Raw genomic sequence first — 22,362 nt, 5'->3', positions numbered from 1 at the left:
ACTTTGTTTTCATAAGATTTCATTAAGACTCCTTAAAACATATGCAGTTTTACCTCACGTCTTACCTCAATTAACCATTACTTTCCCTTGTCCACAGGAAAAGTACTACTCCTCCTTAGCCAACGAAGCCCAAACCAAAAACCTGCCCTCAGTCATCACTAAAATCCGGGAAGAGAGCTCAAACCGCTTCCTCCACAACCTGCAGAACTACCGCCAGGACATCTACAAGATCATCGATGATGAGACTTATGAGATCATCAGCAATGGACGGAGTGAGATTCTTTGTTGACCCTAAACGGGGACAAAGGGTTTTTAGTTAAGGTTTAGCTTTAAGGACGCTTTCTTGCAAATACTTGTATTAATTTAAATGACTTTTCTAGATCATAATTTAAAATTTGGGTGATTTTATATGAAGTCGTTGCACTTGCAAATTCCGCTGTGTGACCTGTCAAATCTGGAGAAAAAAATCTTGTCTATTTTTTACTTATCATTGTATCGTCTCGGATAATGGTACGAAATTACTCTTTTAGGACATGAAATATCTTAGAAAACACAGCCTTGCTGTTTAGAAATACAGTAATTTGATCACATAATATTCGTACCAAAATAATGTTTGTGCTAGAAAGCCGATTAGAAATAAGAATTTAATTTACTCATAGTAGGTGATAAGGTGTTTTAGTAAATGGAATTGGGATTTTAGAGAAATTCTTATAGCATAATTTTATTTTGTGAAGTACATTAATGAATAATGATGATAATTAATTTATTGTAAACACTTAATTTCGCCTGTAAAGTAAGTCTCGCCGCTGGTATTAAATAAAACAATTGAGTCAGCCAAAAATATTTTATTTAAGCGTATTTATAATCTTTATATTATCAATGCTGATATATTATTAATCTTTAATTGTAATATTTATGGCTTCCCTTTGAATACAATAATTAATTAGGGATGTTGGTAAAGTTCACGGCCGGCACTAGAATAGCATAGCATTGGACTAATAGGAGATTGGAAATACAATGGCACTCCCATTAGGCAATCAGAACGATAAATGTAGCAGCGCCACCTAGCGGCGCCGGCCGCGAACGTCCCGCGCCGAGCATGTGGGTGACTGGGCCGAGCCACAAAATCATCAACAAGTTTGTACTTATTTTATAATAGCTTTGCTTCAGATAAAATAAAACGTTACCTCATTATAGTCATTATATTATAAAAATACTATTTATCTCAATATTGTTTCCAAATTCGCACTTTTCGTTTTCTTTATTATACATATAGGTGTCAAATTTTAGAGTTGCAATTATCCTTTATATAATTTTGTATTTAACGAAACGAAGTCCTTAAAATAACTTAAATGTAGACTTAGAAATAAAAGTACATCTGACAAGGAAAAGTACAACGTACAGGCGCTATGCCGTAAGTAGAGGACAATAATCTACGATCCTACTGAGTAACTTTACATTTAAGGCTGATTCCTTTCCCACATTTTCTTACAAACGTTTGGCCTCTCCGTACAAAACCTACCTACCTACCTATCCTGGTCGATCCATACTCCCTGTCTCAGTCCCTTCAACCGTCCTCGATATGATAAAAGGGTACAAAGGAGGGCTTACCCTGTGGAAATCATACCATAAATACTACAAATACATAAAAACATAGAAAGTCAATTTTGACAAAAATGGCAAATTTTATAGCAAGCCGACAATCACGAAATTGTGGAAAATACAGTATACTTAATTTCCAAACTTATCTAAGTATATACAGTCTTAACTACCGCGAACATAACCGAATTATATCAAGCGTCTAGCACCATTCCGATATAAATGTATACTTCGATAACATAAAATTATTAAACAAGAATATAAAATAGCGAAAAACAATATAACAAAGAGTCAAAGTACCTCCCACCGCGACTAAATAGACACTGGTTAATTTTGAACAAAGGACTAGCTGAAAAAGTATTGCATTTAAAAAGATACACGCCGGGAGAGAAATACGTAAAATCTATTAGCATATGCAGCTATCTAAACACTGAGATTACAGCGTTACACGTATAAAAAATAAATCACATATCGTCATCACCAAATCGGTCACTCCAATTTCGACCTAATAACACTCGTCAAAAAGTCTATATTGTCTCAATTCGCCTCTCACACTCGGCCCAAGGAAAACATTCCGAATTGAAAATCACTATTATAAACGTAACAAGGGTAACTAACATGAGTCGTACTTTATATAGATCGTCTCCAAAGAGGACGGTAAATCTGAAAAAATGTCACAAATTTGAGCCTCAAAAATCTAGATTGTACTTTAAGACCTGTATAAGTGACTTGTTTAGTCATTCAAGCTACGTGCAACGTTTCAGGAGTTTCACTGGGGATCTACTGAAACTGACTCTAACATCGAGATATAGAAAATGTGTACTTCCATTTTAAAAACTACCACCGCTAACACAAATGTGACGTCGGAGAAATTAAATCTAAACACTGATCATGATTATATTAATTAAAATTGTAAAATTCTCATTCTTTATTTTAATTAAACGGGTATCATTTAAATATCACCGTAACAAAAGTTATTTCCGTTCTTATGCATCTTGCTACCTAGCAATCAGACAATAGACGCAATAAATATAAACTAAGATCTTAATTTACCATCCAAAGTCCCGTTTAATCAAAATAAATGATCACTGATCAAGATTGTGCCATCGCACTTTTTTTTTTTTACTTTCGCCATCATTTTTGTTAAAATCGTTATCAAGGCAACAGAGTCGCCAAAGAGCTTCATTGTTTCCGTTTGACCTCGTTCACTGGTTTTGAACCGTTATACAGTTGGTACCGGTACTAGGAGACCATCGCCGCTTAGGAGTTGTCAAAATGTTCTTGACGTCCAAATAGCGCCAACGAATCGAAAGGTCAACGAACTGGTATTAAGCGCTTTCCCATTCGTTCAGAATAGATGTTACGCTCAAGGTCAAATAGTTGGTTTGTCTGAAAGGCTAGACTCGCAGCATTTAGGCATTTCTTCAATCAATCGTCGGTTATCTAACAACACCATTCGAGTGCAATAGGTAGGTATTAAAGGAACATGGATTAGCTAATAAAGGTTCAAATAAAGAATTCTGTCATAATGTTTTCAAAAACCACTTTACACTCTGCAATTATTTTTGTTTGTTATGTAGCAAACTTTGGAAAGATTCATTCATTTGACAAGAATAAAAAATTCGGGCCTTTGCCCATCCGAGTCTTGTACTATGCGAGAAGCGAGCATTGTGCGAGATGGTCTGGACGTCGTTACAAAATGAGTAGAGCGCACAGTTTTGCACACAGTTTACAAAGCAAATAAAGGAACAAATAAAAATAATTGGATAGAGGTAACAACAGGCGGTCTTCTTAAGAGCGATCATTTTGACATCATTCGTCTGTCAGTCTTGTAATGGTTCTCATGATTTTTGACTTAGGCTGAGTAGTAGGTAAAATTTATTTTAATACAATTTAAAATTGCACGTGTTTAGCGGTATTATTAGATAAGCGACATAATTGGAATCGCCTAGTTTTTAACGCACCCTCAAATCTTAGCCATTTCACTATCAATATATCTCGATATTTGACTCTAAATCGATCTAAGCACTTTTAACGGGTATATCTGCCTCCATATTCAAGGTCTGTTGCGTGGGATCGTAATGTCCAGCTAGATAGTAGACGTCGTTGTTGTCGTAGACGCTGGAGTAACGCGCCGGGTCGTCGCCCATGCGAGCCTTGTACTGCGCGAGCGGCAGCACCTCGCACTTGTGCGAGATGGTCTGGACGTCGTTCTCGTCCGTGTGAGGGGACTCGAATAGGCCGCCCTGGAAAAATAAAGGGAGCAGATAAGTAAAGCGGGAAACTAGGGCTAAAATTCATAAAGTTACAGTTGTTGATGCAACTGATATATAATGAGATGCATTAAACACGACACGTATGTGGTTATGGAACGAGGGAGCAATTTTCATAAAAAGTTATCACGAATACAGTACCTGCCTGTTGCGTCGCTAACTTATATAGGATAGATGTACGAATATCAATGTAGAACTCTAGACTAACTTAAGAGAGTTTCTTAGAGCGTCTCGATACGAGATATTTAAACATGTTGTGCATCGTATTATGGAATGGAATTCACGTGAATTGTCATTCTTTAACACCACGTGATTGAAAGAGACTCCTTCTCGTGCCTCTCAAAATCCCTTAATATGCGCAATGTATTTGTTTACCTATCTAAGAACATGTTAACATGTCTACTTAAGTATGACATAGTGTATACGTTGGCAGCCCGTAGTCTCCTCGAGATGGCAAAATCATCGCACTCGCATTGCCTCGCGTATTTTCCAAAGAGCTTTATACGGTCAATGTATGCACCAACTTCTTCGGAAGGATGACCTAAGTCTAGCCAGTCTTACCGGGTAGTGCAAAGGTTGACATCCCGTAGTATTCTCGGGATGGTAAATAGAACCATCGCACTCGCACCGCCAGATCGCCGAGTGCTCACACGGTTATTGCTCCGCGTGCTTCCCATAGGGCCGATGTATGGACGATCAGTTTTACCTGTTGTACTAGACAGGTGTCTGTAAGGATGATCTTCTAGCCAGTCTTACCGGGTAGTGCAAAGGTTGGCATCCCGTAGTCTCCTCGGGATGGTAGTACCACCGCACTAGCACGGCCATTGCTTCGCGTGCTTCCCAAAGGGCCGATGTATGGATGATCAGTTCTACTTGCTGTAACAGAGGTGTCTGTAAGGATAATCTTCTAGCCAGTCTTACCGGGTAGTGCAAAGGTTGGCATCCCGTAGTCTCCTCGGGATGGTAGAACCAGCGCACTCGCACCGCCATAGCTCCTCGGGCCTCCCAGAGCGCCTCGATCCGCCCAATGTACGGGCGATCCGGTCTGCCCGTCGACAGGAACACTGCCGCCTCGCCGACCTGGAAATAGATTACGACCATGAGGCACGATATGACCGACAGGATCACTAACATAATAACCACAGCGGTCAGGAACCGAAGGGCCGCAGCGCTTCGTCCGGGCTCGCGAACATTCCGCCCACCAAAAGTGTGAAATTTTCTGAACATCGAGAACGTTTCGTGTACTCACGTTGAGGATCTCCTCCCCCCTGGCGATGGCGCGGTAGAACAGCTTCCTGTGCCGCGGGCGCGCGGTGCGGCGGTAGGGCGCGCCGCGCCAGCGCCACAGCGCGGCGCCGGGCAGGAAGGCGGCCATCTTGCTCACGCCGCCGCCGCCACCTCCACCTTCTGAGCCGCACGATGCGCCTGACACTGTGCGCTTTTTGCTCTTCTGGAATATAAAGGGTTTCAACTGTATTACGAATACGACACGGCATGTCCCGAACCGTCAAAGGCTCTATAGGTGCTTAGGTAGATCCGATCTAATCGTCCGATGACACATATTCGAGCGACGAACCGAATATGTGCGATAACAAACGTGACGGGCGAACGGAGCGAACCGTCACTTAAGTACATAACGACGGCACTTAACCATCAAATTGACTTAAGGATGACTCGCCGGTGCTTACTTTTCTATGACATGACAGGCGATCACGTGATGCTTTTCATAGAAAACGATGCGCCGGAGGCTCCGGGTCGGACGCGGCCCGGTCTAACGTGAGTCATCCTTTAAACTACGGCACCCGTGAAAGGAACCTACGGGCCTTATCTTATGCCACCAAACCGCCTAGTCAAAACCCACTCACGAATCCATTCATTGAATAATCGCAACACTTATGAAATAAAAGCATCACTCTTATTGTAGTGTATACTAGATATAGTTATGTACGTAGTTCATAGGATATATATAAGGACCATGTACTCATGTATTTAGTGCAGTAATAAAGCATCATTTAAGCTGAACACTCGTTTCTACTCGACTCCGAATCCTCACCTTACATGGCGATCCTGCCATATACGGTGTCGCGCGTGCGGTCAGTCACCGAGTGATATTGAGAGCTCAATTAATTACAATGTAAACATAGCTCAAGTGGACGATTAATAGAACAATTAAATAACGTAATGCTGTTTCTCACGGTTAAGTGGTTATGCTGTTGCTGAGTCAAAGTTTCATCATCGCACAAACTGCGGCCGGAGGTGACAATAAGGCTTCTGCGGGCACCGACGAACTTCGATTCCACGCAAGTACCACTAATATTATCCTGGGTATAATGCTCGTCATATTCGTCATTGGAGGAGGCTACGCCCTGTACAGAAGGTGTAAGAAAACCCACAAGAAATGGATGCGCCAGGAGGTCGCTCTAGCTGAACTGCAGCGTGCTGCTCGTACGCAGAGGCGTAGCTAGAGAATATGGCGCCCGGGGCAGGAACCAAATTTGCTACTAACGAAAGGGTTACTTTTTTACTTTGAGACAAATAAGTGTTTTTTTAGTACATCGGTGTCTAACAAGCTTACGACCCACCTGATGGTAAGCGGTCACCGCATCCTATGGACGTCTACACTCCAGAGGCGTTACATGCGCGTTGCCGACCATTTTAAAACTTATAGGTACACTTATTTTTTGGAGATCTCCTTAGACTTAAAGGTTCAATATCGCTTGTGAGTTTGGGATCGCACCCCAGAGTAAAGTATCGCCTCCCTTTATTGAGCACACCGAGTTTTTTTGGATACGAGCGCAGCCTTCCCAGCAAGGTGAAATTAAAAATTATTGGACGTCACTGATGGAGATGTCAACACCGAGGCTCCCAATACTCCCTGACATGGGAAGGCATGTGCCTTGAAAAATGAGGTTTTCTTAGCGCTAAACGCGCAAAATTGAGTCTTGGTGGGATTGAATTGGACTAAATTGTCCCGATCCCACACCGAAACTCTGTATAGAATGATCTCAATACCTGACACAGGTTATTCACGACATTCTAGTATCACAGAACGAGGGATGTTAGCACGGCATGTCTTATATATGGTCCAAACCTTGACGTCCAAAATTTTTCAAAATTCCTCACGCTGTGGGCTATCCGAATATGTATGCTAGCCGACGTTTCGCAGTTTTCGAATTATGATTTTTAAGAAATTCCGGGGTGAAGATTTAATTTAAAAAAAAAAACTATTGAACTTTATTGAATGTTTCTTTTTGTAACATAATCCTTGATAAACGGCACAGTTGTTAAAAAAAAACAGCATCCTCACTTGGCTGACTTGGGAAAAAAAACCGGGCAAGTGCTAGTCGGACTCGCACACGAAGGGTTCCGTACCATAATGCAAAAAAAGGCAAAAAGACGGTCACCCATCCAAATACTGACCCCGCCCGACGTTGCTTAACTTCGGTCAAAAATTACGTTTGTTGTATGGGAGCCCCACTTAAATCTTTATTTTATTCTGGTTTTAGTATTTGTTGTTATAGCGGCAACAGAAATACATCATCTGTGAAAATTTCAACTGTCTAGCTATCACGGTTCGTGAGATACAGCCTGGTGCAGACGCAGGTGCACGGTTCGTGAGATACGGACGGACAGCAGAGTCTTAGTAATAGGGTCCCGTTTTACCCTTTGGGTACGGAACCCTAAAAAGACAAACTTTTACGTTCAAGCATGTCAAGCTTAGATGTTGCCCTTACATAAATAAATAATAATAATAATACAAGCAATTTAAAGGACTTTTTGTTATTTTAGAAACTCCTAGACCCTAAGTTTTATTAAAAGATCAAAAAAGTGATACTTAATTGTCCTAATTTTTTAGAGTCGCCGGTCAAAGGAACTGAGGTGGGAAGCTTCCAAATTAGTAATTCATTAAAAAAGTCCTCTTTTGTTATTTCTACTATTATTTTATGGGGTCACTTCCCCATTGCTATTTCATGTTATCAGTGCAAATACCACGAACAATTATTAGAATACATAAAAGCAAAGCAAAGCTTCACACCGGAATTTCTTGACAAAAGTTAAAAGTTAAACTCGCGTAAACTACGAAAAATCGGCCAACATACATGGGGTATATTCTGATAACCCACGACGACGATTCTAAAAAAATATTTTGGACGTCAAGGTTTGGACCAGCCTGTATATAGGGTGGCTAAAAAATAACTGCATTTCCGTTGCCAGGGAGGTTTTGGGATTATACTGAGCAAGTCGCGAAAAAAAAATTTGGCTGTGTCCTACATTTTGGCTGGTCCATTTTCTATGGGAGGTATTTTGCCCATTTTGGCGCCCCCCCCTTGGATGGCGCCCGGGGCACGTGCCCCCTCCAACCCCCCCCTAGTTACGCCACTGCTCGTACGGCTCCTATAAGTGTTTGAGTGAAGTGTTAACGGATAGCGGGTATCGTGAAGTGTGTGTTATCGGAATTTTTTTTTTGTGATAGAGTTTCAACGGACTGAAAAACAATTGCTACTAAGTGATATAGTGAACAAAGTTTCATATGAAGCAATCTAAGGACAGTAATGTGACGCCAATGTAAGTTAAAATAGGTATATTAAACTAGTAGTTATAATTTTGTGATGGCAGATGAATTATTGAAATGTTACGAAGAGTTAATCGTAATAAGAAAATATTTAGTTAAAAAAGGGAAATCAAGGTTTGAAGGTAACATAACAAAAAATCAACTGTCAAAAGTTAATGATATTATCAATAGGTGTAATAATTTTATTGCACAGTTTTCCCAACTAAAGGACGTAAAATCAGGAGTTATTGAGGAGACCAATAAATTGTATGCTAATATTAGTAGTTTGCATAACGAAATATTAGAGTTATGTTCAAAGCCTGAGGCAGAAGGAAATACAAGTAGCGATAGCGAATATAGTGAATTTGACACCATGGAGTTCGATTTAAAGTCAGCGTGTAGTCTTATACCACTTATGGATGGTACTGAGGAAACAACAAAGAGATTAATAGATGCTGTTGACATGTATTCGGGTATGTTGAACGAGCCAGGTAAAAAGTCGCTAATTACATTTGTGTTAAAAGGAAGGTTGTCTGAAAGTGCGAAATTACGTATGTCAGATACATATACGACCGTAGAGCTACTTATAAGGGATTTACGTAACTCACTTTTACCGAAAAAGTCTTTTACAGCAATCCATTCCCGACTTCAAAATATAAGTCAGGGCTGGCGTAGTATAGATCAGTATGGATCCGAAATAGAGAAACTTTTTTCTGAGTTGACTATAACTCAGGCAGAAGGTAATTCGTCGAGTTATGATGTGCTTAAGCCGCTGAACGAAAAAATGTGCATTAAAAAGTTCACAGATGGTTTGAAGGATCCAAGGCTCAGCACCATCATTGCGGCGCGGAACTTCAGCAGCTTGAAGGATGCTATCCAGGCTGCGCAGGACGAAGATGTATCGAGGCCGACAACGTCCAGCCAACCGGAGGTCATGGGTATGTACCGCTCACAAAACTCATTTAATAGGTACCACAGAGGCTTTGCTCACAACTCGTACAGAGGCCATCGACATCGTAATCAAAGGGGTCCGCGACAGTACTCCTATGGTCGATATCCTCAACCCCAACAAGGCAACTCGCGAGGAGGCAGCCTTGGATACAAGTCACGAGGCAGGCCGGCACGAGGGGGTTCGTATTTCGGGTCCCGTGCCCGAGGGGTCACCGCTCGTGGCAGCCTGCACGTGATACGGCACGCCGAGAATGGCTCGGCCGGTCAACACCCGAGTGCCCCAAATACGGAATCGCTGAATCATTTTTTTCGAGACTGATGTTATTTACACGTGTAATGATTTAAATAGGGTAACCTTAAATATAGGGAAAACCGCTTACAATTGGCTATTGGATACGGGAGCATCTTTATGCGCGATAAAGTATGAAATCATACAAAATTGGGACATTCCGTTCCATAATAAGAGATTATGTGTCACAGGTATAGGCGGACAAGTAACATCTAACGGATATGTAATGTTAAAATTAAATTACAATGGCTGTGAGTTCGAACATTCATTTTTTGTTTTTGAGAATTTATCATGTAGCGCAGATGGTATTTTAGGTCAAGATTTCTTTGCAAAGCATAAAGCCAATATTGATTTTGAAACAAACACTTTACGATTACTATCGCAATGCGGACAGTTAGCTAAAATAGGGTTTAGAAGCTCATCAGAATCGGCAAATAGTTATTTAACTATACCCGCTCGTAGTGAAATCATACATTACATGGATACTAGTATTACGGAGGATTTTGTAGTAAATAGTCAGGAATTATGCGAGGGGATATATGTTGCGAGCGCTATAGTTAAACCAATTCAGGGTAAAATACCCATTAAAATATTAAATACAAGGGATAGCGACGTAAATTTAAGCCGTTTTACAATTAATAAGAGTAGATTGAGCGATTTCTTTATTTGTGAATTCAGTAAGCCAACTATGAATGCCGAAAGGGTGAAGTCGTTGTTTTCTGCATTAGATTTGAGTAAATTAAACGAAGAGGAACAGAAATCCATTGAGAATATATGCGCAAAATATCCGGATGTCTTTTTCCTACCAGGTGATAAATTAACCACCACAATGCTTTATAACCAGACGATAGAATTAAAACCGGGTAGTTCACCAGTTTATGTAAAACCTTACAGATTACCTTACTCGCAAAAGGCTGAAATTGATAGGCAGATTAAAGGAATGTTAGATGATGGAATAATTGAAGAGGCGAGAAGCGCGTGGTCGAGTCCGTTATTGTTAGTTCCCAAAAAATTAGATTCCTCGAAACAGAAGAAATGGCGCGTGGTCATCGACTACAGAAAGTTAAATAATCAAATAAAAGACGATAAATTCCCACTTCCTAATATAACTGAGGTTTTAGACTCCTTATCAGGCTCTATATATTTTTCGCATCTAGACTTGTATCAGGGATTTTATCAAATAAATTTAGATAAATCAAGCCGCCCCCTTACAGCTTTTCAAACTAGTAAAAATCAGTATCAAATGACCAGACTTCCCCAAGGCTGTAAAACCTCCCCTAACGCTTTTTCACGGATGATGACCGTGGCCATGTCCGGCCTAAATTACGAACAGTGTCTAGTATATCAGGATGACCTAGTTGTTTTCGGAAGAAGTTTAGCTATACACAATCAAAACTTATTAGACGTTTTCAGTAGATTAAGGAAAGTAAATTTAAAGCTCAACCCTGCCAAATGCCAATTTTTACAAAAAGAAATACTATATCTGGGTCATGTAGTTTCAGAAAAGGGCATTTTACCAGATCCCGAAAAAACTAAAGTTCTAAATAATTATCCTACTCCTCAGAACGCCGACGAAGTTAAACGTTTCGTGGCATTTGCTAGTTACTACCGTAAATTCATTGTCAATTTCGCAGATAAAGCATATCCGCTCAATAAGTTGTGCTGTAAAGATGTACCATTTATATGGACCCAAGAGTGTGAACAATCTTTTCAAATATTAAAGTCTGCTTTAGTTAAACCACCAGTACTTCAATATCCAAATTTTTCGGAGGAAAACCAGTTTCTTTTACAATGTGATGCGTCAGGAAAAGCTTTAGGATCAGTTTTATGCAACGATGATGGTCGACCTGTAGCTTACGCTAGTCGAAGTCTTAATAAGGCAGAATTAAATTACCCTACAGTTGAAAAAGAGTTATTAGCGCTAGTGTGGAGCATTCGCTATTTTAGACCCTATTTATACGGCAGAAAATTTAAAGTACAAACGGACCACCGACCACTAGTGTATTTGTTTACTATGAAAGACCCTACCAGTAGATTACTAAAGTTCCGATTACAATTAGAGGAGTATAATTTTACGGTCGAGTACTTGAAAGGTTCTAAGAATTCCGTGGCAGACGCTCTGTCTCGCATAAATATTACGTCAGAGGATTTGAAACAAATGAATGAGCAAGTTATAAATGTGATGACACGAGCGCAAAGACGAAAGATTGAGAGTATGCAAGGTACAGACAGTACAAGTTCTTCGGTTGTTAATATACCCACTAATTCGAGGCCTGATCACCCAAGAATTGTGGATATCATTAAAAAACCGGGCAATTTTACTGAGTTATGTGTTACGTCATGTAGGGATTACAAAAAAGCTATGAGAGAGAATTTCGTGAAAGAGACGTCTAAATATTTTAGTTACGTGCCCAGCAAATCATGTGTGTATTTCAATTCAACATCTCAATCGCTACTGTCGCGAGCCGAATTAGCGAGAGATTTGGATTCAATTTGCAAGAAAATAAATGTAAAAGAGTTATGCATAATAAGAAATGAATTTAATAAAGATTTTATTGCGGGCTTAATACAAGAAATAAATAGCTATGACGTTTGGTCCGGACCGCGAATATGTGTGTTAAGTAATATACAAAGAATAAATAATTTACATGATAGACGCGTAATAATTAATGACTTTCACCTACTTCCCACAAGTGGCCACGCGGGGATTAGGAGAATGTCTAATAACATTAAAAAGCACTATTATTGGCCTAGTATGGAAAAAGATATACGAGATTTTGTGTCAAAATGTACTCAATGCCAAAAACAAAAATATTGTGTACCGACTAAACAGCCAATGGAAATAACAACTACTGCCAATAGCGCTTTAGAAAAAGTTTATTTAGACACAGTGGGTCCTTTACCAAAAGATGAACATGGTTATTGTTACGTGCTGACCCTACAGTGCGAACTGTCAAAGTTCGTAGAAGCGTATCCTTTACGATCCAAAGATACAGTTACTGTAGCTCGATCATTCGTAGAGAACTTTGTACTAAGGTATGGAATTCCATTAGAATTAGCCACCGATCGAGGAACCGAGTTCATCAGTAGCACTATGAAAGAGGTATGTGATTTACTAAAAATTACTCATTTGCCCTCTACAGCGTATCACCATGAGTCAATCGGTGCTCTAGAGAATTCGCATAAAACTATGGGTGCTTATTTAAGGATACAATGCGAAAATAAACCGAATTCTTGGAGCGACTGGTTGCCTTACTGGTGCTTTACGTATAACAACACCGTGCACACGGAGACGAAGTACACGCCTCATGAATTAGTTTTCGGTAAGTTATGCATGCTTCCTAGTAACTTAAGAAATGGTAACGTTAATCCCTTATATAATCACGGTAGTTATCCTTTAGAATTAAAGTATAGATTAGAGCTAGCACAGGCAGATGCTCGTACTAATTTAATAAACAGCAAACTTAAAAGGAAGGAGTAATATGACTCCCATTCAAAGCCTGTTAGCTATAGCAACAATAGTTACTTATGGTTAAGAAATGTATCGGATAATAAGATGCAAAGCATTTATGTAGGACCTTATTTAGTTTTAGAGGATTTAGGATGTAATGTAAAAATACTTAAAAATGGAAAAGAAGATGTGGTGCATAAAAATCGCACCAAACCATGTATTTTGTAGGTATTTTATATGCATACTTATGTTTTTGTAGTTTTTTATTTTTCTATAACTTAGAATATTATTAGTGTAAGTAACTTGTTAACATTTTAGGTAAGTATAGTTAGTAATTATAAACAAAAAAAAAACAATGTTTATTTTTTTTTAAACATGCGATGGATGGTGTAGTGTATACTAGATATAGTTATGTACGTAGTTCATAGGATATATATAAGGACCATGTACTCATGTATTTAGTGCAGTAATAAAGCATCATTTAAGCTGAACACTCGTTTCTACTCGACTCCGAATCCTCACCTTACACTTATAAAAACCAACATGGCAATACAATTGATCAAACTTTGAAAGTAAACAAAAGTGACGTAAGAAAATACATACAACAAACTTTCATACTTTAACATTAAAAATCATTACCCATCAATAATTAAACAAACATTTCATATTACTTAATCAAGATCAAATTACTAACGTTCTAGACTTACAATGGAAAAAAAAAAATTAAAAAAAATCTTACCTTCTTAGCAACATCGCTAGTGGAAGCCGCCGGTTCCTCCTCCAGCCCAATCCCGCTGTCCTTCAAGTTATCCTTCTCGTCTTTCTTGACCACCACCTTCCCCAGGTTACTGAAGTCTAGCACCGCCGTCTTCACCAGAGGATTCTTCGTCAACACCGCTTTCTTGATCACCGTCTTCATCTTATCATCCGGCGATTTCTCCATTGCTATTAAAGTGGACAATCTGTCGTTGGAATCCCCTGAATCTTCATTAGATTTGGAATAATCTGACGATGATTTCTTATTCTGATCGTCACCAGATGAACTCTCTTTACTGTCAGAATGATGTCTCTTTCTGTGTTTTCTGTGGTGTTTCTTGTGGTGTTTTCTATGTTTACAATGTTCTTCGCAGCACTTGTGTTTCTTTTTCTTCTTTTTGACGTAATCTGCAGTCGGGTCGTCTTCTGAAAGGCGTTTGAGTTTCTCTTTCCTGTGTTTCTTCAGCTTCTTCCTGTCCCTCCTGTCTTCCTCTTCCTGTTGTGTGGGTTCCGCAGGTTTGTCTGTGCTGGTGGTGGGAGGTTTCTTATCTTCGGTGCTATTTGCGCTTGTATTTCTTCTTCGCTTCCCGAGCGTGAATAGTGGGTTTTCGTATACTGAAAGTGCAAAATTATTGGATTAGTTTTGGTTTGTGTACATTCGTAAATGCACTTTAATGATACGTCTAGCTACCCAGACGTCAAAACTTGCCAAGAAAAATGCAATTTTGATTTGTCAAAACGATTGTAAGATTTAAGATTCAATCTAAGATTCAAATTAGAATGGAACAGGAGACCTTTATATAGGGCTCTGGGCGTCTAGAGGTTAAGATATCCTTAACACTTGATAAGAGACTTAGGTAAGGGGAAAGCAAATGAATGAGCTTAAATGGTAGGATTAGGATATACATATTAATTGTAGTAAGAGATAAAAGAGTGTACTCACCAACAACTGGATAGTTAGGCTCCAAGAACCTTATATCTTCAATAGCAATTCGTCCTGAATCCCCATCATCGAACTCAACAGCCACGAACTTGTCCAGGTGAGGGTCTGGAGACGACATGGCGACAGTGCCAGGGTATAAGCACCGGTATTGCTGGGACCAGTAGGCGCACACTCGTGTGCCGGACGCCAGCTCGGAGACTGATGATGGAGATACTTCCAGGATCTGGAAATGAAGTGTTTTCGTCAGCTAGATTTATCTTTTCGAAGAACTTGGTATTTCTTAATATTCACCAATAAAATATTTGAAAGACTTGCCAGCCAGATTGTGGAGCCTAGCGGAAGCGAGAATTACTGTAAATAGCGGATACTTTATATAGATATACAGATTCCGCCATTTTTGGTTGGCAAACAGGCTAAGGCGTTCAGCACATTAAAAGATGCGAATCAAATCTCTAATATCATTAAAATATTAAGAAATTACTTACAGCATCTCTTAGCGTCTCCTCCCTAGACAGTATATGCGGTTTGTTCCCTCTCTCCCCATCGAGGGTAATGGCGTATACATCAGGGGCCGTCACGGCGCTCAGTTTCCCCGCATAGAACAGCCCTCCCATAGCCGTGAGCACCCGTGGATTACTGTCCAACTTATCCTCAGTTAGCGTACACTTTGATACAGGAGCGGGTTTCGATTCAGTAACTGGTTCCTTAGCTTCCTCACGCTCTTTCGACTTCAAACTCTTTCGTCGCTTCTTTGCACGTCGACGCTCTTTTTCACTATCACTGGAAGCACTTGCGCGACGCATAGCGAATTCCAACTCAGGCATATCATCTCTTGAATGCTTCCGGACTAATTTATCAACCTTTTCTCTATTTTTCTGTCGAACTTCGTTTAAACTCTCCATGGATGAGCTTGCTGATCTATTCAGACCCCATTCGGTTTCTTCCTCTTCGGAGTACACTTTCAAAATCGGTTCCGCTTTCAATTTTGGACGAACTTTGCTTGTCCGGCTTTCCTCCCTGGAAGGTTCTCCTCTAGAACACACTATGCCGCCTTTCAGTTTGCCTTTGGCTAGTAAGTAGCCGACTAGACTGCTCTTAGATTTGGGTTTTTTGGCAACAATGGTTTCGGTGGAGTCTGGGCTTGATACTTTACGGGGGCGGCCCACTTTGCGCTTTTTAGACGAACCTCTGTCAGAGTCTGGGGATGGAGCTCCCAGGGGTGAAGGCGTGGAAGGAGTAGAAGGGGTGGATAAAGCGGGTAGGGCGGGTAAGGGAGGTGTCATTGCGCTGAGTTGGGCTCGCTTCTCGTCACATTGGCGTTGAAGCTCATGTAATCTTTCGCGCAGGTCTTTTTCCATGGCGTTGACAAGAGCGTGCGCTGAAGGTACGGTCGCTGTGTGCGAACAGGGCGAGCTGCCACATGGACAGGCTGTAACGCGTCTTAAACTAGCCTCTAACTCTCCTCCACTAGTCCTAGTTTCATCTTTCTCTCTCTTATAGCGACGTATCTTGTCTATCTTATGGCGATGGCGCTCCTCCCGATCGCGGCTGCGTTTCCTCCGCCGTTCCGCTGACGAATCCCTTCGGCTCTGGTCTTTCTTGGACTCAGTCGGTACATGAGGTTCCGTTGGGCTGAGGATCTCGCTTTTGATAAATGGACGGGAAGACGTGGACAGATTAGTAGGAGGGCTTTCGACCTCCTCCATGAATCTTTGTTCAGCGAGAGCACACAGCAGACCCAGTCCGTCTAACGATGGCTTCGCTCGCTCGCTTGTGCTCGCTTCCGCTGGAGGAAACTCGAATCTCCTTTGAGGTTCCGCATCTGTGCGTGGCGGCGATTTAGGGCTTGATTTAATCATAATATTTGTTGTCGTCCTAGTGTCGACTGTCAAAGGCACCGGGTCTAAACTCGGCATACTTGCAGGAGTAGTTCTCTCAAACTGCTCGATGCTATTCGACAGTAACTCTAAGCCGCTAACATCAACCACGGACCTAGCCGGTTGTGGTGGAACGGGCGATGTACTGGCTGTATCGATAACTAAATCGTTAGAAGTGCTGCTGCTGGAGCTATTTTCTAACGCTTCATCTCTTTCAATAGCATGTATTGCTTTCTCTACCGCCCCAACTACAGCAGAAGTTGCTAAAGCTTCAGAGGATGATTCCTCGGCGCTGTCTATCCTTGAAGGCTGAAGTATTGGCATGTGTAACGGTGTTTCTTCAGGGAAATGAGCGACACCGACACAAGCGACGTCTCTTTCATCCTCATCAGCATGATTAGGAGAATCATCATCATCATCAATATGATCCGTTTGATTAGAGGCGTCTTTATGTGCTGGAGCCTCGTGGTTATCAGGAGGCGGTGTAGGCGGTGCGGCCGGCGACGTCGCTTGGCTTCTGCAAGCCTGTTCAGTGAAATCCGGCTGGTAATACAAATGCGTTGCTAACATCGGTTGTGGTACGGGTTCCGGAGCGAAAGTTGGTGGCGGTTTTTCCTGCGGTTCGGCTTCTATCTTTATTAAAGCGTGAGGGGTTATAAGAGGTTGCATGATAGGTTTCCTGTTGTCTGGCTTGTGTTGAGCTGGGGCCGGTGCTAATGTCACCAGCCTTGTCGAATGCGTATGTGTGTGTTGTAAGGTGGCTGTGGAAGCGAGGAGATCACCAGAGAGTAGCTGGAGGTGATGTGAAGGATGAGGAGCTGGAGGAAGTAACAAGGGGGTGGAAGGATAAGGCACGCCGCCCCAGACGACGGTGTGGGGTAGGTCTGGAGGGGCGGGCAGGAGTAAGAGGGCCCCGGACGCAGGTTCGCGCACGAGCTGGAAGCCGCCCATGGAGGAGACGCCGCCGCCCACGGAGCCCACACCGCCCACGCCCACGCCGCCCATCACCATGCTCTCCATCGACATTTGGGCTGGAAAGAAGAAAATTTACTATTAATTTTCGCTTCTAGGAAGGTATAATCATAGCAATTTCAAATTCAAGGGTGTTGAAGACTGTTAAGTCTTCTAAGATCAAAGAAGTGCTAACAATTATTAAGTAAGAATTTTAATTGATAATAAACTACACTATGCATCGGTTTCATGAAACTCAATTGATTTCTTAGTAAGTACTAGGAAAACGTAAAAAAGGTTATAGAACCACACAAAAATTGGAAACACCGATAGAATCAGTCGCGTTGGCGCTGCATATCATTCATGAAACCCATGTATGTATATTATAAGATTCTGTCGGCGGATCTATCAGAATTATACTTCCAAATGAGTATACCCGTAGGTGCATGTAGACAGTATTAAATTAATGTATTCGTGAATGCCTTAAAGCGTAACTGGAATAACAATGGCAGTTCCCGAGACCCCAAGCTTGACGCTATACCAAAGATAAGTTTCCAAATATTAACTCCTAAGAGAGATCACACACTATCGTCTTTTGAGCGTCGGTCGATGCCATTTTCCATAACGCGGACTAGATGCCGACGCTCAAAAGACGCTAGTGTAGTGTCTGGCGTTTATTATAAGACATCGCCGCATTCGACACCGGATCAGTGCCAAAACGGAAAACGATATGAACTCGCAAACTCGCAATGCATTAAAAATTCAAAAATTTTGAGTTCTTGAGCATATTAGTATAAGTGATTCTCTGCTTCACTACAATCTCAAACAGACTAGCAGCATTCGGACTTAAATGTATAGGCAATAGGCATAGTTACGTGACATTTCGGATCATCTGTCATATCATATGTATACATTTTTTCGATATACGAGATAGGCAGTTTAGTTGACATTCGATCCGTACCTACATGTGCGCGCGCAGTTCCGCTGCGTGTCGGAATGTGCGCGCTGTGTGGGAATCATACTAACTTTGATCACATTAGGTATACGTTACCTACCGCGGTTCCATGACTAACATGGACGTACGTCGTCATTTCCTCATTTATTTTGTATTCGTGACGTAATAGGTACGTGTAGGGTTGCCATACGTTAGGACTTCACCTGACAAGTCAGGATTTTGGGTCCTTTGTCAGGATTGCGGTTGGGTTTTATAGAAACCTCAACTAACAATTTGAAGCTAACTAAGGTTTGGGCAGAGCAAGAGCAAGAAGATTATGCTGTAGTATTTGTAAAATAGAGAGAGAACATCAATAGTTAGGTAAGGTTTACTCGGGTAATTCCGAATGTCGAAAACTGTCGGATAATTCCGAAATGAGACTTTTATTATGATGGAATTAAGGGTGATTTTCATCTGAATTTCGGAATTATCCGACATTCGGTATTACCCGAATACACCTTACTTAGAACAAAACTGTAGGTCCATACAAACAAAACTTGGAGCGATCACAAGTTTAGAACAAAACTGTAGGTCCATACAAACAAAACATAGAGCGATCACAAGTTTAAGGGAAAAGCATCGATAATATAAACCAAATAAAAGAAAAGATCGAGGTCGTGTCATACCAGAAGGTTAAATAAGAAGTTGGCGCAGAGGACCGGGCGTGTTGGAGATTGCTCCACCGACAAGAGCGCAGCTCTTAAATATAAAGAAGAAGAAGAATCGATAATCTATTGTTATAGGAGCTCCCATCCTGTCATTGAATTTTGCCCCCTATAGCATCCGATGTCTGCTTATCTCTCTTTTGCTGCATGTCTAGTCTACTCCACAGTAACACTCGTAGGTAATCCATCCTGATGTATGTTCCAAGCATGTCCAAAACTACCCAAATGAAGTAATGAACCCATTTGGCGCGCCCAACACGTTCGTATTCAGCTTTAATCGATACTCAACCACCACAACAATGTAAACAATTAACATTTTCAAACTTATGTAGCTAGAAGTTGTTGGTACAGTCGCCATCAGATATATCGGAGCGGCCAAGGTGCTCACAAATGTCTGAACACGCCTCGATTGTCAAGGCGCTAGAGCGCGTGTTTAGATATTTTTGAACAACTCGGCCGCTCCGATAAATCTGATGGCGACTGTACACTGCACATTTTTAAATGTTTGTGAATGTTTATGTTATCTTATCTCTCTACTTGTCTTTAAAAAAAATGTAAAAGTTTTTTGGTCCCTAAACGGAGAGGTTAAAATACCTACTGTTATCCGTCATTTCAAACTCACGAAAAATGGTAGCGGAATGGAAATAAAAATCTTGGAACACTTTTGTCCTAATAGGATAAAAAATGGCAAAGCAATGCCCTAGCTAGAAGTTAAAGGTCTTTATCGTGACAGTACTTTACTTTTGACCAGCTTATTTTCAATGGCATATCAGTCCAAAAATGTTTTAAAATTTACGCCTTATAAATACCTAGGATAATGGTTCAATATCTAATCGACCTAATAGTGCAGTAACATTTGGCTGACGTATTTTTGTTTTATCTTATTACCCAAAAATGTACGTCATTTTAGAACCTACGCCCTCTAAATTATGGTAAAAATCGCATAACCTGCATATAGGCTAATAATAACCGCGAAACTCGAACTCGAAGTTCTTACATTTCGAGCAACTGTCTCTGTCACTCTAATTACGTCATAATTGGAGTAAAATAGAAAGATGCTCGAAATTTACGAACTTCGGTGTTCGCAGTAGGCCCTTAGTCCTCGATCACCCAAAAGCAATCGTATTACCGAAAAGCATAAGCATTTTAGAACCAATGCCCTATATATTAAGGTACACTATCGATCGGCCTCGTATTTTTGACAGCCGCGTGCTCATACATGATTAATGACGTGATCGGGACGGGAGGCGTAATTAATTTAATTGGGTCATTAATAAACATATACGTTACTATAAGAAACTGCGACGTTAAGGCCATACAAACGGGTTGATTAGTATTACGATATCTGAATACAATACGGTGAACTTTACGCATTTTTAAGGGGTTTCTGGCCCCGATCTTCAAATGTTTTTAATTTATGGCTTGTATTAATAATAACAACTATGGCCTTTACAAAGTCATAATAAATAGGTACATTCCATTGGACTATTTTATGCCAAAAAAAGAAGTCGTTTTTTGAAACGCATCTAGATCTAATAGATAATATATTTTGTGCAAATGAGTTTTAAATTAAAATCTCTCATGGAAAGTAAGAGACGTCAACTTAGGTAGGTATAAGACCCACAAAATATTACGCGTACTACATTCACATATTATCATGCCGCGATCAGAAAGGGATTAGAAATGACAGATTTCCATACACTTACGTCTAAATCAATATGGATTGACAGCTATCTCAATCCCTTTTTAATTGCGATTCAGTAACCTACCTACCGAGATATTAAAAATATAGGTGTTTGGGCGTTTTTTAAAATACTTATCGAAAACCTGATTCTCTCAGATCCTGGTGTTTTTGGCTTCTTTCAACTCAGAATCACTAGGATATTCAATTTGATGATAAAATAAAATGTCCCAAAAATTTGTAAGTATGAAAATTGTACGTTCCACTACGTCACGCACATACAAGTGAACATTTTTTTCATACTAAAACGTGACGTAATGGAATGGACATTTTGGTACATCTTTTTTTAATGGTGGGATGGAGAATGCTGTCGATTCTGGCCGCGTAGCCAAGATGCCAATCGCTTACGCTCCGTAGCGATCGAAACGCAACTGTCACTGTCGCGCTAATATGGAAGAGTGATAGAGAGACATAATGCTGTTGTCGAAGCGATAGCGATTGTAACCTTGGCTAGGCCGGCTGAGTAGAATGAGCCCAAGAACGACCAGATTTGAAAGAATCAGGTTTTCAATATTTATTTTAGAAAACGCCCATTTATGTATTTAAATGCACGTTTTCAGGCCAGATTCTGCCGTCTGGGAGCGATGCAATAACAATTTTATATGGAAGGAAAAAATGGAATAATTTTATTTAAGTTCCGGCATTGACGGTGGAGTGGCGTGCTGGATTTCAATCCACGATTATAGGATGCCGTTTAAAAGACATGGTACGTTTTTGACATTCATGGACCGATTTTGGAGTACAGCCAGCACGCTATTTGGACTGTTGGAAGGCTCGTCAGTGGCCACCTTATAATAAGTTCAGAAGGTAAAAAGTATCGTACAAATTTCAATTTATTTTCTACGTGTAATCTACAAGCAAAATGATTCCTCCTCTTTTCATGATAGCTCAGTTTGCAATTAGCTATTTTTCCTCGCAATTTAGGTTGTAGAATATACCGACGAGTGTGAAATTTTAATATGTATAGCTAAGTACCTAATTAGGTACTATTAGATGTCAATTTCACTCCCTAACCACAAGCTTTCACGAAGAAAACATATTTTACAACGACAAAAAATCGCGTGTCACGTTCACCCAGCAATCGCCATGATCACGCGCCGAACCACCAGTGAAACATAAACAGAAAAAACTAATTCACAACACTATACCGCTCGAGGCGTACCCCACCGCCCCGCCTTAACCGCAACGGAGCCCTCCGATTGGCTGAGACAAGAAAATGGGCGGGGCGCGGCGGGCGGCGTTAAGCATAATAGGGTTGGCCCACGCGTGGGTTATCGATAATTTGAGTTTTTATGGTTTTTTTTAGGATAGATTATTTAT

General features: G+C 40.7%; 2 protein-coding genes across 2 annotated transcripts in view; one reads left to right on the top strand and one right to left on the bottom strand.

The window, feature by feature from the left end:
• Window positions 1-841, top strand: part of LOC134667559 (senecionine N-oxygenase) — a 34,149-nt gene extending 33,308 nt beyond the window's left edge. The window contains exon 8 of the mRNA XM_063524989.1: window positions 98-841. Within this exon, the coding sequence (XP_063381059.1) occupies window positions 98-289 (192 nt within the window). The 3' untranslated portion in view covers window positions 290-841. The remainder of the gene's footprint in view (window positions 1-97) is intronic.
• LOC134667539 (protein winged eye) overlaps window positions 831-22,362 on the bottom strand; it is a 154,766-nt gene continuing 133,234 nt past the window's right edge. Inside the window, exons 9-14 of the mRNA XM_063524962.1 lie at window positions 15,300-17,722; window positions 14,815-15,037; window positions 13,855-14,486; window positions 5,122-5,322; window positions 4,794-4,952; window positions 831-3,845 (exon numbers count right to left, since the gene is read on the bottom strand). Of these exons, the coding sequence (XP_063381032.1) occupies window positions 3,621-3,845; window positions 4,794-4,952; window positions 5,122-5,322; window positions 13,855-14,486; window positions 14,815-15,037; window positions 15,300-17,722 (3,863 nt within the window). The 3' untranslated portion in view covers window positions 831-3,620. The remainder of the gene's footprint in view (window positions 3,846-4,793; window positions 4,953-5,121; window positions 5,323-13,854; window positions 14,487-14,814; window positions 15,038-15,299; window positions 17,723-22,362) is intronic.

Source organism: Cydia fagiglandana, chromosome 9, assembly GCF_963556715.1.
Source record: "Cydia fagiglandana chromosome 9, ilCydFagi1.1, whole genome shotgun sequence".
Classification (NCBI taxonomy): Eukaryota; Metazoa; Arthropoda; class Insecta; order Lepidoptera; family Tortricidae; genus Cydia; species Cydia fagiglandana.
Note: the sequence above shows the minus strand (reverse complement) of the source record. Positions and strands in the feature narration are given on the sequence as shown.